This window comes from Pygocentrus nattereri, chromosome 16 (assembly GCF_015220715.1).
Source record: "Pygocentrus nattereri isolate fPygNat1 chromosome 16, fPygNat1.pri, whole genome shotgun sequence".
In the NCBI taxonomy this organism is placed as follows: Eukaryota; Metazoa; Chordata; class Actinopteri; order Characiformes; family Serrasalmidae; genus Pygocentrus; species Pygocentrus nattereri.
Genome location: NC_051226.1, coordinates 33331999 through 33351998, shown reverse-complemented (window position 1 = coordinate 33351998; position 20000 = coordinate 33331999). Strand labels below are relative to the sequence as shown.

The following is a 20000-nucleotide window of genomic DNA, read 5'->3' as shown; positions in this document are numbered from 1 at the left end:
GTTACAAATAAGTTTGATTTGATTTGCTGTGTCGTGTCCAGGTACAAATACCGTTGCGTCCAGTGTGAGTTTACGTTTAAGCAGTCGACCAATCGGGGCGGTGGGGGGAAATATTGTTGAGGCTTCTGTGTAAGTTTGTGTGAAATATATAGTCAGTTTTGGAACGAAACCTTATAATCTCAATGTTTTTGTATTTTTAATAATAGAAAAATAGGTTCTCTTTACATTTTGTGAACATTTCATGATAAAGGAACCAATAAAAAGGATCCAAAACTACTATAGAAAAAATATTGTTACATAAACATAACATTTAGTTAACGTACATTAAGCTGCCATTTTCTCTCTCTCAGTCTGCAGTCTCTGCAGGAGGACCTCTTGGTGTGCACGGCGGATGGTTACCTCCACATGCTGCACTGGGATGGCGTGAGGAACGGCCGGAGAGCCGTGAACCTCTGCACCATCCCCTTCTCCCTCGATCTGCAGTCGTCCCGCGGTGAGAGAGGGCGAGAGACATGCCAAATATGTTTGGCTCATGTTCTGCGTGATGGTGTCTTTGAAACCCACCCCAGGTTCCTGTACTCCAGTTAGCTCAAATGCTAATCCGATAGCTGGTCTTTTCCCCGAACACAGCTTTCCTCTTCACGTTTACTCCAGCTGTGTCATCGAGACTGAGCAGCAGAAGTCCGATTCAGCCGCTGCTCACCTGTAAACTTTTATCACCGGTTCAGTGAAATCAAGCGGACACTAAGTCCACCTCCCTGTATCTACGCTCATTGTCCATTTTATCAGCTCCACTGACTCAATAGTTTCACTTTATAGTTCTACAGTTCCAGACTGTAGTCCATCTGTTTCTCTGCATACTTTGTTCCCCTGTTCTTCAGTGGTCAGGGATCCCCACAGAGCAGGTACTATTTGGGTGGTGGATCCTTCTCAGCACTGCAGTAACACTGATGTGGTGATGTGTTTAGTGTGTGTTGTGCTGGTACGAGTGGATCAGACAGGTCTCTTTGTTGGTAACATGAGCGTATCTCTGTGTTAGGTGGTCCTTGTTTGGACCTGAATGGAGTCTACGTCAGAGATATGGAGTACTGTGTGACCCTCGATGGCTTTGCTGTCGTTTTCGACGATGGAAGACTTGGCTTCATCACACCTACCGCCAACAGGTTCTCTACAGAGGTGAGGCAGTGAGACGTACACCCCTGTTTGTGCTGCGAATTGCTGGTACCTCAAGTCTAAAAATGTCACTTGACTGTCTTACACACTTCAAATGTTCGCGTTTCGGTCAGTTGTACCATCAAACCCAGGCTGAATCCCCAACAGCTCTGTACTCCCTAAATAGAGTTGGCTATGAAAGTTTAGAAATTCTAGCCTCTACAGCCAAATAGTGCCAAATGACTGTTTCTTAGCTGCATTTTGCTCTGTTGGGCTGCAGGATCCAGTATAAATTCCTATGTAGTGCACTATGCAGGGAGCAGGGAGTTGTTTGAGGTTCAGCCCCAGCGTGAGAAGAGCAGCGCCGCTGGATTTGGTGACCTAAAAGAAATTTTAATGCGAAGGATTTTGCATTAAATAGTGTTGCATTTATCATATGTTGATTCTTCTACAACTAAAACTTCATTATAAAATTCATGGAATGACCGTAATATACAGCGATGGGTGATCAAACATTCTCCTCATTCAGCCGTCCGTGGTACGATACCTTACTCTAAGAGAACTCAATTTCTTGGCAGATTACATGTTTATGTCAATCATTTTTATTATTAACGTCAATTATTTTCTGAAGAATTGTGTATTTTATCACATTTTGTGTTGGGTGCTGTTTTATAAAAGCAATAAGCCATTGGAGGCGGTGTGTTACTGCAGTTTCATCACTGGAATGTGTGTTTCTTGTGTTTTGGAATTTGAGACGGGTTAGTCAACAGGTGGCCCTGTGCAGTGTTTCCTGCACAAAGGCTTTACGTTGGTGCCCCCGATATCCTGAAACAAAGCATCAAATATCAAATTGATTGATGTCAGATGCGCTGTACTGTAATCTGCTCTCTGATTCTGAGCTCCACCTCACAAGGCAGCGTTTATGTTCCTCAGATTGGCAAGAGAAGGCTTTACAGGGTGTTTATATTGTGAGTGAACTGTGTGTGTGTGTGTGTGTGTGTGTGTGTGTGCGCGCGCAGCATTTGCAGGGCGTCTGGGCTGCAGATGTGACTGACGGCACATGCGTGGCGGTCAATAACAAATACAGACTGATGGCCTTCGGCTGTGCAAGGTATGAGAGAATGGTGCATTGACGTGTGTGTATATTTTTTTGAAATATAATTTATATATATATTTATACACACACACACATTATATATACACACACACACACACACACACACATTATATATACATATACACACACATGTGTACACACACACACACACACACACACACACACACACACACACACACACACACACACACATATATATATATATATATATATATATATATATATATATATATATATATATATATATGTATGTGTGTGTACATGTGTGTGTATATGTATATATAATGTGTGTGTGTGTGTGTATATATATGTGTGTGTGTGTGTGTGTGTGTGTGTGTGTGTGTGTATATATATATATATATATATATATATGTTAGCGGTACTAACTACTAAATCACTGTAGACCCTGTGTTGTTCAGTATCTCTAATGGACTTGATCATGTGGTGTGTGACTATGACTCACTGTTATCAATAAACATAGGCTACAGTACATTAGCATAGCTACGAACAGTAGCAGCAGCCTGGAAGGCTGAATTCAGTCTCCTGTATAACTCTATATATGAACATAGCGCATGCACGGCCTCCGGCAGCTGTGAGAGCAGGACTGTCTGTTTTTATGAAGATGGTCATAGATCATTTGTATTTTCCCGTGTGTGTTTGTGTTGTAGTGGCTCTGTGTTGGTCTACATGATCGACAGCACTACAGGATCAATGCAGCTGTCTCACAAATTGGAGTTAACCCCCAAACACTACCCAGGTGAGTTCCAGCGCAGTCTTTAATTAAACAGGGTGTTAACGGCTAACCCAGGTGTCGACAACCTAAACAGTGATCAGTCCACTTTTTTTGGAGTGCTGTTTTACCATCTTGGCTGTAAATGTGTCTCAGAATGTGCTAATATAGATGAAAAAAATTGACATGCTAACCTACTTTGCTCTGCTAAGCTCAAGCTCAGCTGTAGCTGCTTTTCTCGCATCTCTGGCAGGAAACATTTCCTTCCTTCTTCAAAAGTAGAACAGTTTCTTATAAAACGTCTCTCAGTGTTCGACTTTCTACACGGATGAAGTCGCTTCTCATTTGCCAGCTTCTTGTTGAATTTTGCCGTTCCACCTTAAATAGTTTCTGGGGCACCAGAATGTAACCGCTGTACCATTTAAGGTGGAACGGGACAGTTCGAACAAGAAACACAAGAAGAAAACTGTAATGATGTCAAGTTTGTTGCAATAGAAGTACCCTTTTTGGTGCTTATATAGAACCATTTTCAAAAAGGTTCCATATAGAACCATCTGCAGCACATCCTCAGTCAGTCTGAAGAACCATTTTACCATGTAAAGAACCATTTAAGCACGACAGTGGTTCTGTGAGTGTATATGCGTCTATATAGATCTTTACCAAAGAACCTGTCAAGATCCTGTAGAAGTGCTCAGAGGTGACAGAGCAGTGGTTAACGAGCTGCTTCTATGTTCAGGTTCCTCCGGGAACCAGCGTGCGAGAGGTCACTCCAGCACATTAAATATTAGGATGCGGGCACAGCACTGCAGATGATCCGCTCTGACCTTATTTTGGCAGCAGTGATAGTGGCGTTCGCGCAGTGTTTGGAATGACGTGTGTTAATCTGAATAGTGCACTGCTGCCCTCTAGTGGTCAGTCTGAATGTAACACTGTTGGTGTGTGGAGGTTTGTTCGGGACTTTCTGCAGGTGAAGTGAATTTTTAGGGGGATTCAGTGTTTTATGTATTGAGCGTCAGTAGGTTTTTTTTTTTTTCTACTATTTTTTTTTTTTATCCCTTTTAATTCATATCTGATTTGTTTAAGTTGTTTACGTGGTGACAGTTTGAAAGTGGAAGAATCCGCACATTCCCCCTCCACCTCTTTCTCCATCCTCTTTCTCTTTCTCTCTCCACCCCCTCTCTCTACCTTCTGTCTCTCTGCCTCTCTCCATCCTCTCTCCATCCTCTCTCTCTCAGATATCTGGAATAAAACAGGCCCTGTGAAGATGATCCGGTGGTCGCCGGACTGCAGTGTTGTCATGGTTACGTGGGAGTGTGGAGGCCTCTCTCTGTGGAGTGTGTTTGGAGCTCATCTCATCTGCACGCTCGGAGAGGACTTTGCGTGAGTGTTGGGCGCACACACACACACACACACACACACACACACACACACACACAAGCATGTGAGGCTTTACACTCTTTGTATGTGTTACAGAATACAGTGGCAGTGAATACAGTTTCCCCCAAATATCATTTTCAAAAAATATTTCAACTAATTTGGCCGTCATCAATGAGAGAAATCATGACCAGGCTAATACTCTGTTAAGACGTTTTTCGTTTGTTTTGTGTTCCCCTCCTTTTCATTCTCTCACTCCTTTTCTTTTCTCAGGTATCGTTCAGACGGCACTAAGAAGGATCCGCTAAAGATCAGCTCTATGGTGAGTTCTTTCATCTCAAAGACTGAAAACTGCCTCAAACCAATGCTGAGGGCATCTGGTCTCTGGACGCTGCTGTACAGCTTTTCAAATCTCAGCGTAAATGTTCATCAGCACTTAGCAACCACTTAGCAACACGCTAGCAACTGCTTGAGATACCATAGCATTAACCTAGCAACTGTCTGGAATATCGTAGCAACTGCTTAGCAACACCATAACAGCCACCTAGCAGTACCTTAGGAACCTCTTGAGATTCCATAGCAACTATCTAGCAATGTCCAGGCAACTACCTGGGATACCATAGCAACAGTCTAGCAAGAGTCTGACAACCACTTGGGAATACCTTAGCAACCGCCTAGCAAATACATTAGCAACCACTTGGATAGCAAGCGAAGCACCTAACACCTTAGCAACCATTTGGGATGCCATAGCAAGCACCTAGCAACACCTTAGCAACCATTAGGGATGCCATAGCAAGCACCTAGCAAAACTTTATCACCCAAGTTCCCATAGCAACCATCTACCAATACCTTAGCATACATTTGGGATTCCATAGCAACTACCTAGCAGCACCGTAGCAACCATTTGGGATGCCATACCAAGCACCTAGCAAAACTTTAACAATCACCCGAGTTCCCATAGCAACCATCTACCAATACCTTAGCATACATTGGGATTCCATAGCAACTACCTAGCAGCACCTTAGCAATCATTTGGGATACCATAGCAACAGCCTAGCAAAGAGCAAATTAGCACAGAGCTCATTTACATATTAGTTTCAAAGGCAGAGTAATGAAAACAGCCTGTTTTACTCCGAGGGGTAAAGAGGTTGCTGTAAACGCTGTTTTATGTACCTGACCACACAAACGTTATAAAAGGAGAAAGATGTAGGTTAAGAGTCTAAAAGCATGAATTTGAATTCGTACTCAGTCGTTCTGTGTCTGATGGAAACTGTAGTGTAACGCATGGTCATTTTAGTCACCGATGCAATATGACCATCTCACACTGTGCCATCTGTAATGGCTTTTTTCTTTTAAATGCATTTTTTGAGAAAAAAATCTTCCGAGAATTGGGACATCATTTCTGATTGTGTTCAGAGCTGGGGGGCGGAGGGCTATCACCTGTGGGTGATTGGCAGCACAGAGGCGGGAGAAGATGGGTCTCCACAGTTACAGCAGGCGTCCATCCTGCAGTTTCAGTTCATTAAGAGCGCGCTCACAGTCAACCCCTGCATGGTGAGATACACACACACACACACACACACACACACACACACACACACACACACACACTCTATATACAACACACACAATTTAGTCATTAGCATAAATACAATGTACTGGCCACTTTATTAGAAACACCCACCTTGTGCTTCTGCTAACTGGCCACTTTATTAGAAACACCTCCCTTGTTCTTCCATTAACTGGCCACTTTATTAGAAACACCTCCCTTGTTCCTCCATTAACTGGCCACTTTATTAGAAACACCTCCCTTGTTCTTCCATTAACTGGCCACTTTATTAGAAACACCTACCTTGTTCTTCCATTAACTGGCCACTTTATTAGAAACACCTCCCTTGTTCTTCCATTAACTGGCCACTTTATTAGAAACACCTCCCTTGTTCTTCCATTAACTGGCCACTTTATTAGAAACACCGACCTTGTTCTTCCATTAACTGGCCACTTTATTAGAAACACCTCCCTTGTTCTTCCATTAACTGGCCACTTTATTAGAAACACCTACCTTTTATTTCCACTCACTGGCCACTTTATTAGAAACACCTACCTTTTATTTCCACTCACTGGCCACTTTATTAGATACACTTGTCTTGTACTAGGTTGATAGTGGACCACCACCGTAACATATCCAGGACGTGACCATTGATGGAGAGCTAGAAGTAAAGTAAATTATGCATCAACAGATGGGCTCTGTTTTCTATTAGGTGTACCAATTCATTTTCTCTCTCTCTCTCTCTCTCTCTCTCTCTCTCTCTCTCTCTCTCTCTCTCTCTCTCTCTCTCTCTCTGTCTGTCTGTCTGTCTGTCTGTCTGTCTGTCTGTCTGTCTGTCTGTCTCTCTCTCTCTCTCTCTCTCTCTCTCTCTCTCTCTCTCTCTCTCTCTCTCTCTCTCTCTCTCTCTCTCTCTCTCTCTCTCTCTCTCTCTCTCTCTCTCTCTGTGTAGAGTAATCAGGAGCAGGTGTTGCTGCATGGAGAGGATAGGCTGTTTCTGACCTGTGGTGATGCTGCGCAGGCTCACAGTCCAGCGGAGCCACTCCGGGACAGCAGCCCCCTACACCGGCCACACACCACCCCCCCTCTCTCTCAGGGTCTCAGCACTTTACTGGGCCACAAGCACTGGCATGTGGTCCAGGTAAATACACACACAGCATCTAAATGGTCCAGGGTAGAAATGGCACTGACCTCGTACCAGCTATATCAGCAGAAAATGCTGGATCGGATAGCAGAGCGATAAAACACAGAATGCCCAGGATTCAGTCCTCTAACAAACCTGTCCTGAAATATCAGAAAGGAAACAATCATGCCATCTCTAGTCCAGGATATTAAAGCTATAATATGGGCTGGTTTTCCTGACCTAAGTAGACCATTCTCATGCTTTCACGTCTGCTAATGCAGAAGTGTAAATAGTAACGCTGACTACTGTTTGTGTTGTAAACAGTGGCTGAGACTACTGCCTGGTTAAATGCTACGTGCATCAAAGTACCAATAATTTAACCAAACAATCCTACCTGAGTTTTCACTCCATCAAGTTGAAAAATGTTCAACCTCAGCCAAAAGGCATGTCATTTTTCACAATGTAACCAATCAAAAAAGAGTAAAACTGAACCAGATACTGAATGCAGGGCTGGACAGTAGGGACAGGTCCTCGGTAGGAAAGGTCCTATGAAGTTTCCTCCTTAGTACCCTGTTGGACACACAAATGGACAAGTCCTAACGAGGCTGCGTGGTGACATCACCAAAAAGGTCCCACCTCTTGCAATTGCAGTGCGAACTTAAGGGAACTGGTGAGAGAAAATTTAGCCCACTACATTGTATTTGTTGCTGTGGTAGCTAATACAGCAATAAGGTTATGCGGTATGATACACTACATATATACAAATACTTCTGATTTAAATAGAATATATGGACGAAGTGATATATATATATATATATATATATATATATATATATATATATATATATATATATATATATACAAAAACTTTAGCTATTTTACACTTTATAAGGTAACAAAGACGAATTCAAGTACGTAAACAGTTTAGATTGTGAAACAAGCTCTGCTCCAATGGCTTTGTTTCCCACTGTTTTCGTGGTGCTGTTTTTTTTTGTTTTTTTTTTTCCTCCCACATACAGCATGAAAACAAAGAAAAAAGTCATGTGTGGAGCGAAGACTAAAACATCCCATTGAACCCTAATGAGGTGCTGTAGTGATCTTTGAGTCGCCACATAGCACATGTAGTTCACAATGCTGCTAAATGTAGGTATTGTGATATAAACCGAGTCCGTTCTACAGTTTCTCATTAGGTTGAATGAATAACCGACTCTAAATGTAGGTATTGTGATATAAACCGAGTCTGTTCTACAGTTTCTCATTAGGCTGAATGAATAACCGACTCTAAATGTAGGTATTGTGATATAAACTGAGTCTGTTCTACAGTTTCTCATTAGGCTGAATGAATAACCAGCTCTAAATGTAGGTATTGTGATATAAACCGAGTCTGTTCTACAGTTTCTCATTAGGCTGAATGAATAACCGGCTCTAAATGTAGGTATTGTGATATAAACCGAGTCTGTTCTACAGTTTCTCATTAGACTGAATGAATAACCGACTCTAAATGTAGGTATTGTGATATAAACCGAGTCCGTTCTACAGTTTCTCATTAGACTGAATGAATAACCGACTCTAAATGTAGGTATTGTGATATAAACCGAGTCTGTTCTACAGTTTCTCATTAGGTTGAATGAATAACCGGCTCTAAATGTAGGTATTGTGATATAAACTGAGTCTGTTCTACAGGTTCTCATTAGGCTGAATGAATAACCGGCTCTAAATGTAGGTATTGTGATATAAACCGAGTCTGTTCTACAGTTTCTCATTAGACTGAATGAATAACCGGCTCTAAATGTAGGTATTGTGATATAAACCGAGTCTGTTCTACAGTTTCTCATTAGACTGAATGAATAACTGACTCTAAATGTAGGTATTGTGATATAAACTGAGTCTGTTCTACAGTTTCTCATTAGACTGAATGAATAACTGACTCTAAATGTAGGTATTGTGATATAAACCGAGTCTGTTCTACAGTTTCTCATTAGACTGAATGAATAACCGACTCTAAATGTAGGTATTGTGATATAAACCGAGTCTGTTCTACAGTTTCTCATTAGACTGAATGAATAACTGACTCTAAATGTAGGTATTGTGATATAAACCGAGTCTGTTCTACAGTTTCTCATTAGGCTGAATGAATAACCGACTCTAAATGTAGGTATTGTGATATAAACTGAGTCTGTTCTACAGTTTCTCATTAGGCTGAATGAATAACCGACTCTAAATGTAGGTATTGTGATATAAACTGAGTCTGTTCTACAGTTTCTCATTAGGCTGAATGAATAACCAGCTCTAAATGTAGGTATTGTGATATAAACCGAGTCTGTTCTACAGTTTCTCATTAGGCTGAATGAATAACCGGCTCTAAATGTAGGTATTGTGATATAAACCGAGTCTGTTCTACAGTTTCTCATTAGACTGAATGAATAACCGGCTCTAAATGTAGGTATTGTGATATAAACCGAGTCTGTTCTACAGTTTCTCATTAGACTGAATGAATAACTGACTCTAAATGTAGGTATTGTGATATAAACTGAGTCTGTTCTACAGTTTCTCATTAGACTGAATGAATAACTGACTCTAAATGTAGGTATTGTGATATAAACTGAGTCTGTTCTACAGTTTCTCATTAGACTGAATGAATAACTGACTCTAAATGTAGGTATTGTGATATAAACTGAGTCTGTTCTACAGTTTCTCATTAGACTGAATGAATAACCGACTCTAAATGTAGGTATTGTGATATAAACCGAGTCTGTTCTACAGTTTCTCATTAGACTGAATGAATAACCGACTCTAAATGTAGGTATTGTGATATAAACCGAGTCTGTTCTACAGTTTCTCATTAGGCTGAATGAATAACCGACTCTAAATGTAGGTATTGTGATATAAACTGAGTCTGTTCTACAGTTTCTCATTAGGCTGAATGAATAACCAGCTCTAAATGTAGGTATTGTGATATAAACCGAGTCTGTTCTACAGTTTCTCATTAGGCTGAATGAATAACCGGCTCTAAATGTAGGTATTGTGATATAAACCGAGTCTGTTCTACAGTTTCTCATTAGACTGAATGAATAACTGACTCTAAATGTAGGTATTGTGATATAAACCGAGTCTGTTCTACAGTTTCTCATTAGGCTGAATGAATAACCGACTCTAAATGTAGGTATTGTGATATAAACTGAGTCTGTTCTACAGTTTCTCATTAGGCTGAATGAATAACCGGCTCTAAATGTAGGTATTGTGATATAAACCGAGTCTGTTCTACAGTTTCTCATTAGGCTGAATGAATAACCGGCTCTAAATGTAGGTATTGTGATATAAACTGAGTCTGTTCTACAGGTTCTCATTAGGTTGAATGAATAACCGACTCTAAATGTAGGTATTGTGATATAAACCGAGTCTGTTCTACAGGTTCTCATTAGGCTGAATGAATAACCGACTCTAAATGTAGGTATTGTGATATAAACTGAGTCTGTTCTGCAGTTTCTCATTAGACTGAATGAATAACCGACTCTAAATGTAGGTATTGTGATATAAACCGAGTCCGTTCTACAGTTTCTCATTAGACTGAATGAATAACCGACTCTAAATGTAGGTATTGTGATATAAACCGAGTCTGTTCTACAGTTTCTCATTAGGCTGAATGAATAACCGACTCTAAATGTAGGTATTGTGATATAAACTGAATGTGTTCATCTTGTAAACAGTGTAAACAACTTGTCCAGTTTGCTTTAAAGAGTAGCTGTGAATGACCAGTCTGAATGTTTTCTCTTTATTCTCAGATTCACAGCACATATCTAGAGAGCAACTGGCCAATACGCGTAAGTGTTTGTGTGAGTGTGTGTTTGTGTCTTTCCTGGTCTGTCTTGTCTGTGTTCAGCATCAGCTGCTGTGGTGATGGAAATAAATCTATGGAAACGCTGTGGCTGTGGAAACAAAGGTTGGAACGTAGAGCTTTGCTGTCAACCTCAGTTGCAGTGTTTTTGTTTCTGTGTTTGTATAAAGCCATATACTGTGGCTTTCTGTGTTAGTTTGTGCTGAGAAATTCAGCAGTGTTGGCAGTCTCTGAGCACTGGTGGCCTATTTTGATGACTGGCAACCTCACCAGATTAACCCACTCATGCCAGTAAGCAAATCTGCGGCCAGTTGCACCGGCTGAACCCGTTCAGTCACAGCCTAGTTTGAGCGTAAGCTGCCACTACATTCAAGTCTACAAGCTGCTAGAAATGAACCAGTTGCACCAAGTAACATAGTTCCAGTGTACCTTTTAAGTTATAACTTCAAATTTACTTGTTAACTTGTCGTCTGTGGTGCACCTGAAGTTCTGTGTGTCGCAAGTTTTAAACTGCTACTGTCAACGTAAGGTTTAGGATGGACTTTACACCCAAGCTTGCAGTCGAACTTGCGTTCAGCTGGTGCAGTTGGCCGCTGGTAGTTTAGAAGCTCTGGAGTAACTGGTGTTGGTATGGAGCTCCAAGTCAAGTCAAAGTTTATTTATGTAGTGCTTTTTACAACAGGCATTGTCACAAAGCAGCTTTCCCAAAAAATCCAGGTCCAAGACCCCATGAGCATTATTAATGTTGACAATGGGCAGGAAAAACTCCCCAAGAGCAAGAAACCTTGAGAGGAACCAAGACTTACAAGGGGAACCCACCCTCCTCTAGTAAGCAGGATTATTTGCAGCCTTGGAGATCCAAATAGTGAAATAGATGTATATTCATCTGTGTTGGAGACCCTTTGAGACGTTTTATTCACCACAGGATGTGAGGGCTGTGATTTTTTTTTTTTTTTTTTTTTTTTTTTTTTAAATGGCATTCACTGTGATATTAGAACTAGAGAAGAGTCCCTAATTTGGTTTTGATGCCAACTACAGAATGATGCACCAGAGCTCTGTAGAGTATGTGGGCAAAGGGAGCAGGTGCTTCAGCCTTGGGTGTCCATCTGTGCACATGCCTGACTCTGATATTGCATTAGCCTTTAGAGTGATGCTAAATGCTATTATAGTGCACCACTGGCTAAGTGCTGTTAGTTTCATGATAATGTGTATTTGGGTGTGTGTGTGTGTGTGTGTATGTATGTGTGTGTATGTGTGTGGGTGTGTGTGTGTGTGTGTGTGTGTGTAGTTTGCAGCCATCGACTCGGCAGGACAGTGTTTGGCGGTGGCAGGGAGGCGCGGTTTTGCACACTACTCCTTATTCACCAGGAAATGGAAACTATTTGGGAACATTACACAGGTAAAGAACATTACCCATACCCACTTGATTCCACTTACTGGCCACTTTATTAGAAACGTCCACCTTGTGCTTCCTCTCACTGGCCACTTTATTAGAAACACCCACCTTGTGCTTCCTCTCACTGGCCACTTTATTAGAAACACCCACCTTGTGCTTCCTCTCACTGGCCACTTTATTAGAAACACCACCTTGTGCTTCCACTCACTGGCCACTTTATTAGAAACACCACCTTGTGCTTCCTCTCACTGGCTTTCTTGATAAGATTTTGAAGTTTCCCTCACTTTCCATAGATCAGCCAAGACATCTGTGCTTCCTCAGATTTTTTTTTCCTGCAGCACCCCCAACCCCCGAAAGCTTTTTATTTACTGTCCAGCCACTGACCATCAGGCTGTCAGTTTCATTCAGTATATTTTATTGCTGTAAAGTTGTAAACAAACAAGCTGTCTAATTATGTTTGTTAAATTATCCCCTTATTTAAGTTTCTTACTGTGTGTGATGTTTCAGGAGCAGAGTATGACTGTGACGGGAGGGCTCGCCTGGTGGAATGACTTTGTCATTGTTGCCTGTTACAATTTCATTGACCAGCAAGAGGAGGTGACAATTTACTGATTGTTGCTTATTAATTCATTTTGTGCTCTTAATTAATTGCTGGAGTTGAATTTGATTCCTTTGAACCGTGTATGTTGATGACTTAGTGCTTTTTTTAATGTTTAGTTCTGTTAATTAACTACCTGTAGCTGCTGTATACCACACCGCCGTGCTCAGTGGGAAAGCGTAGCGTACAGTCAGGAACCTCATCCATTGTTGCTGTGCTGACTGAATTGTTTGCTTCATTTGTAGCTGAGGTTGTATCACCGCTCCTGTAACCTTGACAACGCTTTTGCGAGCATCACGAAGCTGCACGCTGAAACGCTCCTGCTGAACGTGTTCAAGAACATGGTGATCCTGTTCCGCACAGACTGCTCCATCTGCCTGTACAGCATTGAGAAGAAGCAGGACAGGTAGCGCTCACCTGGACCTGTTAGAGCCCCAGCTCTGCGATATAAATCTGTGTTAAAGCAGTACTGCTTTCAGCCTGATCTCTGTCTTCTGCATCTGCATCATACAGTCGTCACTTTCTCCATAATTAAATGGTTAAGATGTAAAGAGAGTCGTTCAGAGTGGTTTGGTGTGAAACGATGTTTGAGAAACTTAGAGCCAGAATTTTTCACAGTGGTGGTGATAGGAACCAGACGTCCACCTCTAAAAGCTCCCTCAGAGAAACAGACACTGTTTGCTATAGTTTTTAGGAGGTGTTGGTTTTAACCATGGTTCTGTGGTATATGCAGTGCATTATTAGGTAAAATAGTCCCTTTCTTTCAGATTTTCCACTATTTTCCCATCATCAGTATTCCACATAAACTCAGAAGACAAGTGTAGGTTCACTGGTGGTTCCGATCACTACCACTGTAAAGTAAACCAAGTAGTAAGTGTATCTCTAGAACACAGCATTTTATATTCACAGAACAACACCACAGAATTATGTAGAAAGTTTGATAAATCAGTTCTCATTCCACTCAAAGTTGTTATGATAAACAAAAAACACTGGCTTCAGTTATAAAACATAGTTGATAGATTACTCCTTTAACAAGATTGTTCCATTTCTGTGTCACTGATGTGAAGTACTGATATTCCAAAGCACCATAATCTCTCAGCGCCCCCTTGTGGGGAGAGTGTTTAGGTTGATAAATGTGAGTGAGTCAACTTGGCGATGTTTTATTTGTTCTTTAGACTGATGGAGAATGTGTTGTATGTTGTTCTATACAGAGGCTATTTGAAAAGAGTAATACAGCACCAGAAATGGTTCTTATTGGTGTCATAACTGTTTCTGGGGTCATATAGAACCATATACAAAACATTCTAAAGAACTTTCACAGTTTAAGCATGCAGATTGTTCCTTGAGTGTTCATGGTGCTATATAGAACCGTTGCCTTTACTAAAGAGCCCTTTAAGCCTTAAAAATTTCTCTCTCTTTCTCTTTCTCTTTCTCTTTCTCTTCCCCCCCCCCCCCCCCCCCCCCCCCCGCAGTCCCAATCCCTCGGCGAGCGTGGAGCTGTTACAGGAAGTCTCCATGTCTCGTTATATCCCTCACCCAGGCCTGGTCGTGTCCGTCACTCTGACCTCAGTCCGCACCGAGACGGGCATCTCCCTCAAAGCCCCGCAGCAGGTACATGCATTTTCATAAAGTGTAACCAAACTGGTTTTCTTCTCTCGTCGGCCCCCAGTTTATTTTTTTTTTTTTTCCCTGTTTTATAGGCCTGTACGGCTGAGAGCATATTGTTGAATCTGGCCGGTCAGCTCATCATGCTGCAGAGAGACCGTTCTGGCCCACAGGTACGAGAGAAGGACACGTCATCCAATCAGAAAAAGCTGGTAAGTTACTAGCCCTGCCCACCTTAATTGTGGTGAATGGAGGTTGAAGCGGCTCTGTGCCCAAGCTGTATTCAGGATTTGTTCTGTGTATTTTCGTGTGACATATTATTTTGTTGTTTGCTCAAATTTGACCCTGAACTTTTATTTATTTATTTATTTTTATAGATAGTGCATTCTGTTATACCAGGGCTTGACAACCCAATTGTTAAAGAGCTATTTTGTCCTTTCAGCAAAAATCAAACCAACTTGGGAGACGCATCATTATGTCCATCTTACCACCTGGGCTGTAAATGTCTCACTAGGTGCTAATGTACTAATTTAGGATGCAAAAATATAAAGGAAAACGTAGACTGACTTCGCTCTGCTTTAAGCTTGAGCCTCCTCGCATCTCCAGCAGGAAACTGAAGTCGCTTCTCATTCGCCGGCTTCTGCTTTGAATTTTCCCCTTAAAATGCCTGCTGCACCATTTAAGGTGGAATGGCAAAGTTCTAATAAGAAGCTGGCAAATGAGAAGCTGATATGTGCGACTTGTTAGTGTTTGACAGATTTTCGTTGCAGATGAAATGTATCAGGAAACCAAGTGCAGCGATAATAAACGCAAATAAGTCAGTTCGTCTCCAAATTGTCGATGTTCATCGTCATTCTTTATCTTTTCGTTACCTACCAGCTAGGCGATTGTTGTCTGTATTGCTATGGTGACCATCAGTCTGCACTGATCTTCACAGTTAAAGGGTGAATTAGCAGTTCTACATTAACTCCAGCTTTTCAGGTCATTTATTGTTTAAACTGTGTTGAACGACCAGCAGAGCTTTATTTTACTGCAAGGAAGGATTATTTTATTTTTACCTCCAAATCTAATTCTGCTTTGGAGCCGCCACAAGACCGTGAAAGAGCCGCATGATGCCGAACCCTGTTATACCAATCAATTTAAATGGCCCTTTTCTTGTCAAAGTAGGCGGTTCTGGACTATGTTGAGCCAGACTCCATCAGTGGTCAGTATGCTACATGTATCCAGCCCATATAATAAGTGATTTGAGCTCCTTTAAGATACATCCTTAGTGGTTACAGTAGTTGGTGTCTACCAGAAGGAAGTTGCCTTTATAGAAATGACAGGTTAAAGAGGACCTATTATGCTTTTCTTTAGTGTTCATAGCTTCTTGTGCATGTAAACATGCAAAATCACAAAGCTCAGCGTTCACTCCAGAAGGAGAAGCTCTCCTCGACAGAAACCACTTTTCTCAGCTGCCTGAAATGCCTCGTTGGAATTCCAGCCGTTTTTTCTTTGACCGACACCACAGCAGAGTTTACAGCTGCTTAGGAGAGAAGGGTCTGTCTCCAGACTGCAGGACAGGGGCGGAACTGCTCTGAAGGTCAACCATTAGAACAGAGTGGGCAAGCTGATCATTCAAAGCACACTGTGCTCGTTGGGAGACGGAGCTTTAAAGACACAGGAGCTCTAACAGAGAATTTCAGACAGAAAAAACTTTTAAATGGTCAGTCACTGATCAGAAAAGGTTTAGAACTTGAAGGAATATTCATGTATAACTTTTAGGTCTTCCATTTGTGTCCTCCACAGCTGCCATTCTGCCCACCAGTGGTTCTGGCCCAGTGTGTGGAGAATGTGTGGACCACGTGCCGCACCAATCGCAAAAAGCGCCACCTAGTGGAGGCATTGTGGCTGTCGTGTGGCGAGGCTGGGATGAAGGTGTGGCTGCCTCTGTTCCCAAGAGACCACCGCAAGCCCCACTCATTCCTGTCCCGCAGGATCATGCTCCCCTTCCTCCTCAACATCTACCCGCTGGCCGTGCTGTTCGAGGACGCCCTTGTTCTGGGTGCCACAAACGAAACTCTGCTCTACGACAACCTCGGAGCGAACTCTTCTGCAGAGGTGAGTAGCCTAGGGATAAGAGAGATGAGCCTGCAGCCAGAAGGTTGTGGATCCAAATCCCAGGACTGTCTGGGTATTCCTGGTATTCCATTCCACTGAACTGTGCAGTCGAATCTTTTCCACTCCTGCTTTTCTTCCACCCAGGAGCCGTTGGAGTCCCTGTTTCCGTTCTGCACAGTGGAACGCACCTCTCAGATCTACCTCCACCACCTGCTGCGGCAGCTGCTGGTGCGTAACCTGGGTGAGCAGGCTCTGATGCTGGCCCAGTCCTGCTCCTCGCTGCCCTACTTCTCCCACGTTCTGGAGCTGATGGTTCACGTGGTGCTGGAGGAGGAGGCCACGTCCCGAGAGCCCATCCCGGACCCGCTGCTGCCCACAGTGGCCAAATTCATCACAGAGTTCCCCCTGTTCCTGCGCACAATTGTGCACTGTGCAAGGAAAACAGAGTTCGCCCTCTGGAACTACCTGTTTGCTGCCGTCGGCAACCCCAAAGACCTGTTCGAGGAGTGCCTGATGGCCCAGGACCTGGACACAGCCGCGTCGTATCTCATCATACTGCAGGTGAGGGAGGGATGGGTTCAGGGCCAAACTGAGATGACTGAGATTGCATGGTAATGATTTTAAAGAGGTACTGATTCCATGCGAACAGTATAGAGAGCTTTTTAAATGAAACAGTAGAAGCCGTATCGCCCCCTACACTTCCTGTAGTGTATTACAGTCTGTCAGAGTGACTGTGTGGATCATATGAACATTATAGAGCTTTTTAAATGAAACAATAGAAGTCATATCGCCCCCTACACTTCCTGTAGTGTATTACAGTCTGTCAGAGTGACTGTGTGGATCATATGAACATTATAGAGGCTTTTTAAATGAAACAGTAGAAGCCATATCGCCCCCTACGCTTCCTGTAGTGTATTACAGTCTGTCAGAGTGACTGTGTGGATCATATGAACATTATAGAGGCTTTTTAAATGAAACAGTAGAAGCTGTATCGCCCCCTACGCTTCCTGTAGTGTATTACAGTCTGTCAGAGCGACTGTGTGGATCATATGAACATTATAGAGCTTTTTAAATGAAACAGTAGAAGCCGTATCGCCCCCTACGCTTCCTGTAGTGTATTACAGTCTGTCAGAGCGATCGTGTGGATCATATGAACATTATAGAGGCTTTATAAATGAAACAGTAGAAGCCATATCGCCCCCTACGCTTCCTGTAGTGTATTACAGTCTGTCAGAGTGACTGTGTGGATCATATGAACATTATAGAGGCTTTTTAAATGAAACAGTAGAAGCCATATCGCCCCCTACGCTTCCTGTAGTGTATTACAGTCTGTCAGAGTGACTGTGTGGATCATATGAACATTATAGAGCTTTTTAAATGAAACAATAGAAGTCATATCGCCCCCTACACTTCCTGTAGTGTATTACAGTCTGTCAGAGTGACTGTGTGGATCATATGAACATTATAGAGGCTTTTTAAATGAAACAGTAGAAGCTGTATCGCCCCCTACGCTTCCTGTAGTGTATTACAGTCTGTCAGAGCGACTGTGTGGATCATATGAACATTATAGAGCTTTTTAAATGAAACAGTAGAAGCCGTATCGCCCCCTACGCTTCCTGTAGTGTATTACAGTCTGTCAGAGCGATCGTGTGGATCATATGAACATTATAGAGGCTTTATAAATGAAACAGTAGAAGCCATATCGCCCCCTACGCTTCCTGTAGTGTATTACAGTCTGTCAGAGTGACTGTGTGGATCATATGAACATTATAGAGGCTTTTTAAATGAAACAGTAGAAGCCATATCGCCCCCTACGCTTCCTGTAGTGTATTACATTATTATTTTTATTTTCTTTTTTCGTAGTTCATTGTTGCAGCCTTGCTTTCTTGCTAATTATGATAGCGCTGAGATGTTGTGTTGTGTCCTCAGAACATGGAGGTTCCGGCGGTGAGCCGGCAGCACGCCACCCTGCTCTTCAACACCGCTCTCGAACAGGGCAAGTGGGACCTCTGCCGTCACATGATCAGATTCCTCAAGGCCATTGGCTCAGGGGAGAGCGAGACCCCGCCCAGCACACCTACCACTCAGGTAAGCTCTGGGTATTAGTCTGAGATTTCACCTTCTGGTTTTGCCTCCAATTAAATCTGTTTTTTTTTTATAATTATTGTGATAAATTGCTTGTTGAACATGAATTAATAAAATATGAATTAATAAATAAATTTATATTCCTGGTTTTTGGTTGGTGCTCTTATCCTAAAGAACTTAAAATTGTAAGCACACTTTAAAAAATGCTCATTAGTTGAACCTAAAAATTGCTTGACATGGTAACAAGTAATTGAAAAATGACTTTGATTGAAAGAATCGTTCATTTAAAGTACTTATTTAGGTTGAATGAAAGTATTTAATTTACTTGTTACCACATTAAGTAATTATTTTAGGTTGAGCCGACATGTTTTACCGTGTGCATTACTGACATGAATGGGAGTCTTGCCCAGGGACTGGTTTTGGTAGAGTTCAGCTGTTGCCTGGGTGGGGAATCGAACCCCCCTCTGTAGCCTGACTTGTCATATCTGTTATAACATGGATTAAAAATATGTATAACCTGATTGAAGTAAGTTGGATCAATTGGGATTCCATAGAAGTGGCCTAGCAACACCTTAACAACCACCTGGGATTTCACAACAGTGGCCTAGCAACACCTTAGCAACTACCTGGGATTCAGTAGCAGTGGCCTAGCAACACCTTAGCAACCATTTGGGATCCAAACGCATTGGCCTAGCAACACCTTAGCAACCACCTGGGATTTCACAACAGTGGCCTAGCAACACCTTAGCAACCACCTGGTATTCAGTAGCAGTGGCCTAGCAACACATTAGCAATCACCTGGGATTCAGTAGCAGTGGCCTAGCAACACCTTAGCAACCATCTGGTATTCAGTAGCAGTGGCCTAGCAACACCTTAGCAACCATCTGGTATTCAGTAGCAGTGGCCTAGCAACACATTAGCAACCACCTGGTATTCAGTAGCAGTGGCCTAGCAACACATTAGCAATCACCTGGGATTCAGTAGCAGTGGCCCTGCGACATTCTAGCAACCACCTGTGGTTTAATAGCAGTGGCCTAGCAACACCTTAACAGCCACCTGGGATTCGATAGCAGTGGCCTAGCAACACCTTAGCAACCATCTGGGATCCAAATGCAATGGCCTAGCAACACCTTAGCAACCACCTTTTTAAAGATGTGCTTGAACACTGAAATAAAAGAGAAAGTACACCTGCATATTGTTCTTTGTGTTTGCTGATATTTGCTCCTCATTACTGAGGTTTTCTTCTGCGCTGTGTTCAGGAGCCGAGCTCCACGGGAGGATTTGAGTTCTTCCGGAATCGGAGCATCAGTCTCTCTCAGTCTGCAGACAGCGTCTCCAC

At 42.4% G+C, this 20000-nt stretch overlaps 1 protein-coding gene across 1 annotated transcript in view; it reads left to right on the top strand.

Moving 5' to 3' along the window:
* Positions 1-20000, top strand: part of ric1 (RIC1 homolog, RAB6A GEF complex partner 1) — a 78380-nt gene that overhangs the window by 49464 nt on the left and 8916 nt on the right. The window contains exons 5-22 of the mRNA XM_017681997.2: positions 351-493; positions 1040-1176; positions 2172-2263; positions 2938-3026; positions 4235-4379; positions 4647-4695; positions 5790-5927; positions 6872-7060; positions 10825-10863; positions 12166-12276; positions 12781-12870; positions 13117-13277; positions 14344-14482; positions 14572-14688; positions 16265-16576; positions 16721-17137; positions 18506-18664; positions 19921-20000. The exon at positions 19921-20000 is cut by the window's right edge and continues 57 nt beyond it. Coding sequence (XP_017537486.1) covers positions 351-493; positions 1040-1176; positions 2172-2263; positions 2938-3026; positions 4235-4379; positions 4647-4695; positions 5790-5927; positions 6872-7060; positions 10825-10863; positions 12166-12276; positions 12781-12870; positions 13117-13277; positions 14344-14482; positions 14572-14688; positions 16265-16576; positions 16721-17137; positions 18506-18664; positions 19921-20000 — 2607 coding nt within the window. The remainder of the gene's footprint in view (positions 1-350; positions 494-1039; positions 1177-2171; positions 2264-2937; positions 3027-4234; positions 4380-4646; positions 4696-5789; positions 5928-6871; positions 7061-10824; positions 10864-12165; positions 12277-12780; positions 12871-13116; positions 13278-14343; positions 14483-14571; positions 14689-16264; positions 16577-16720; positions 17138-18505; positions 18665-19920) is intronic.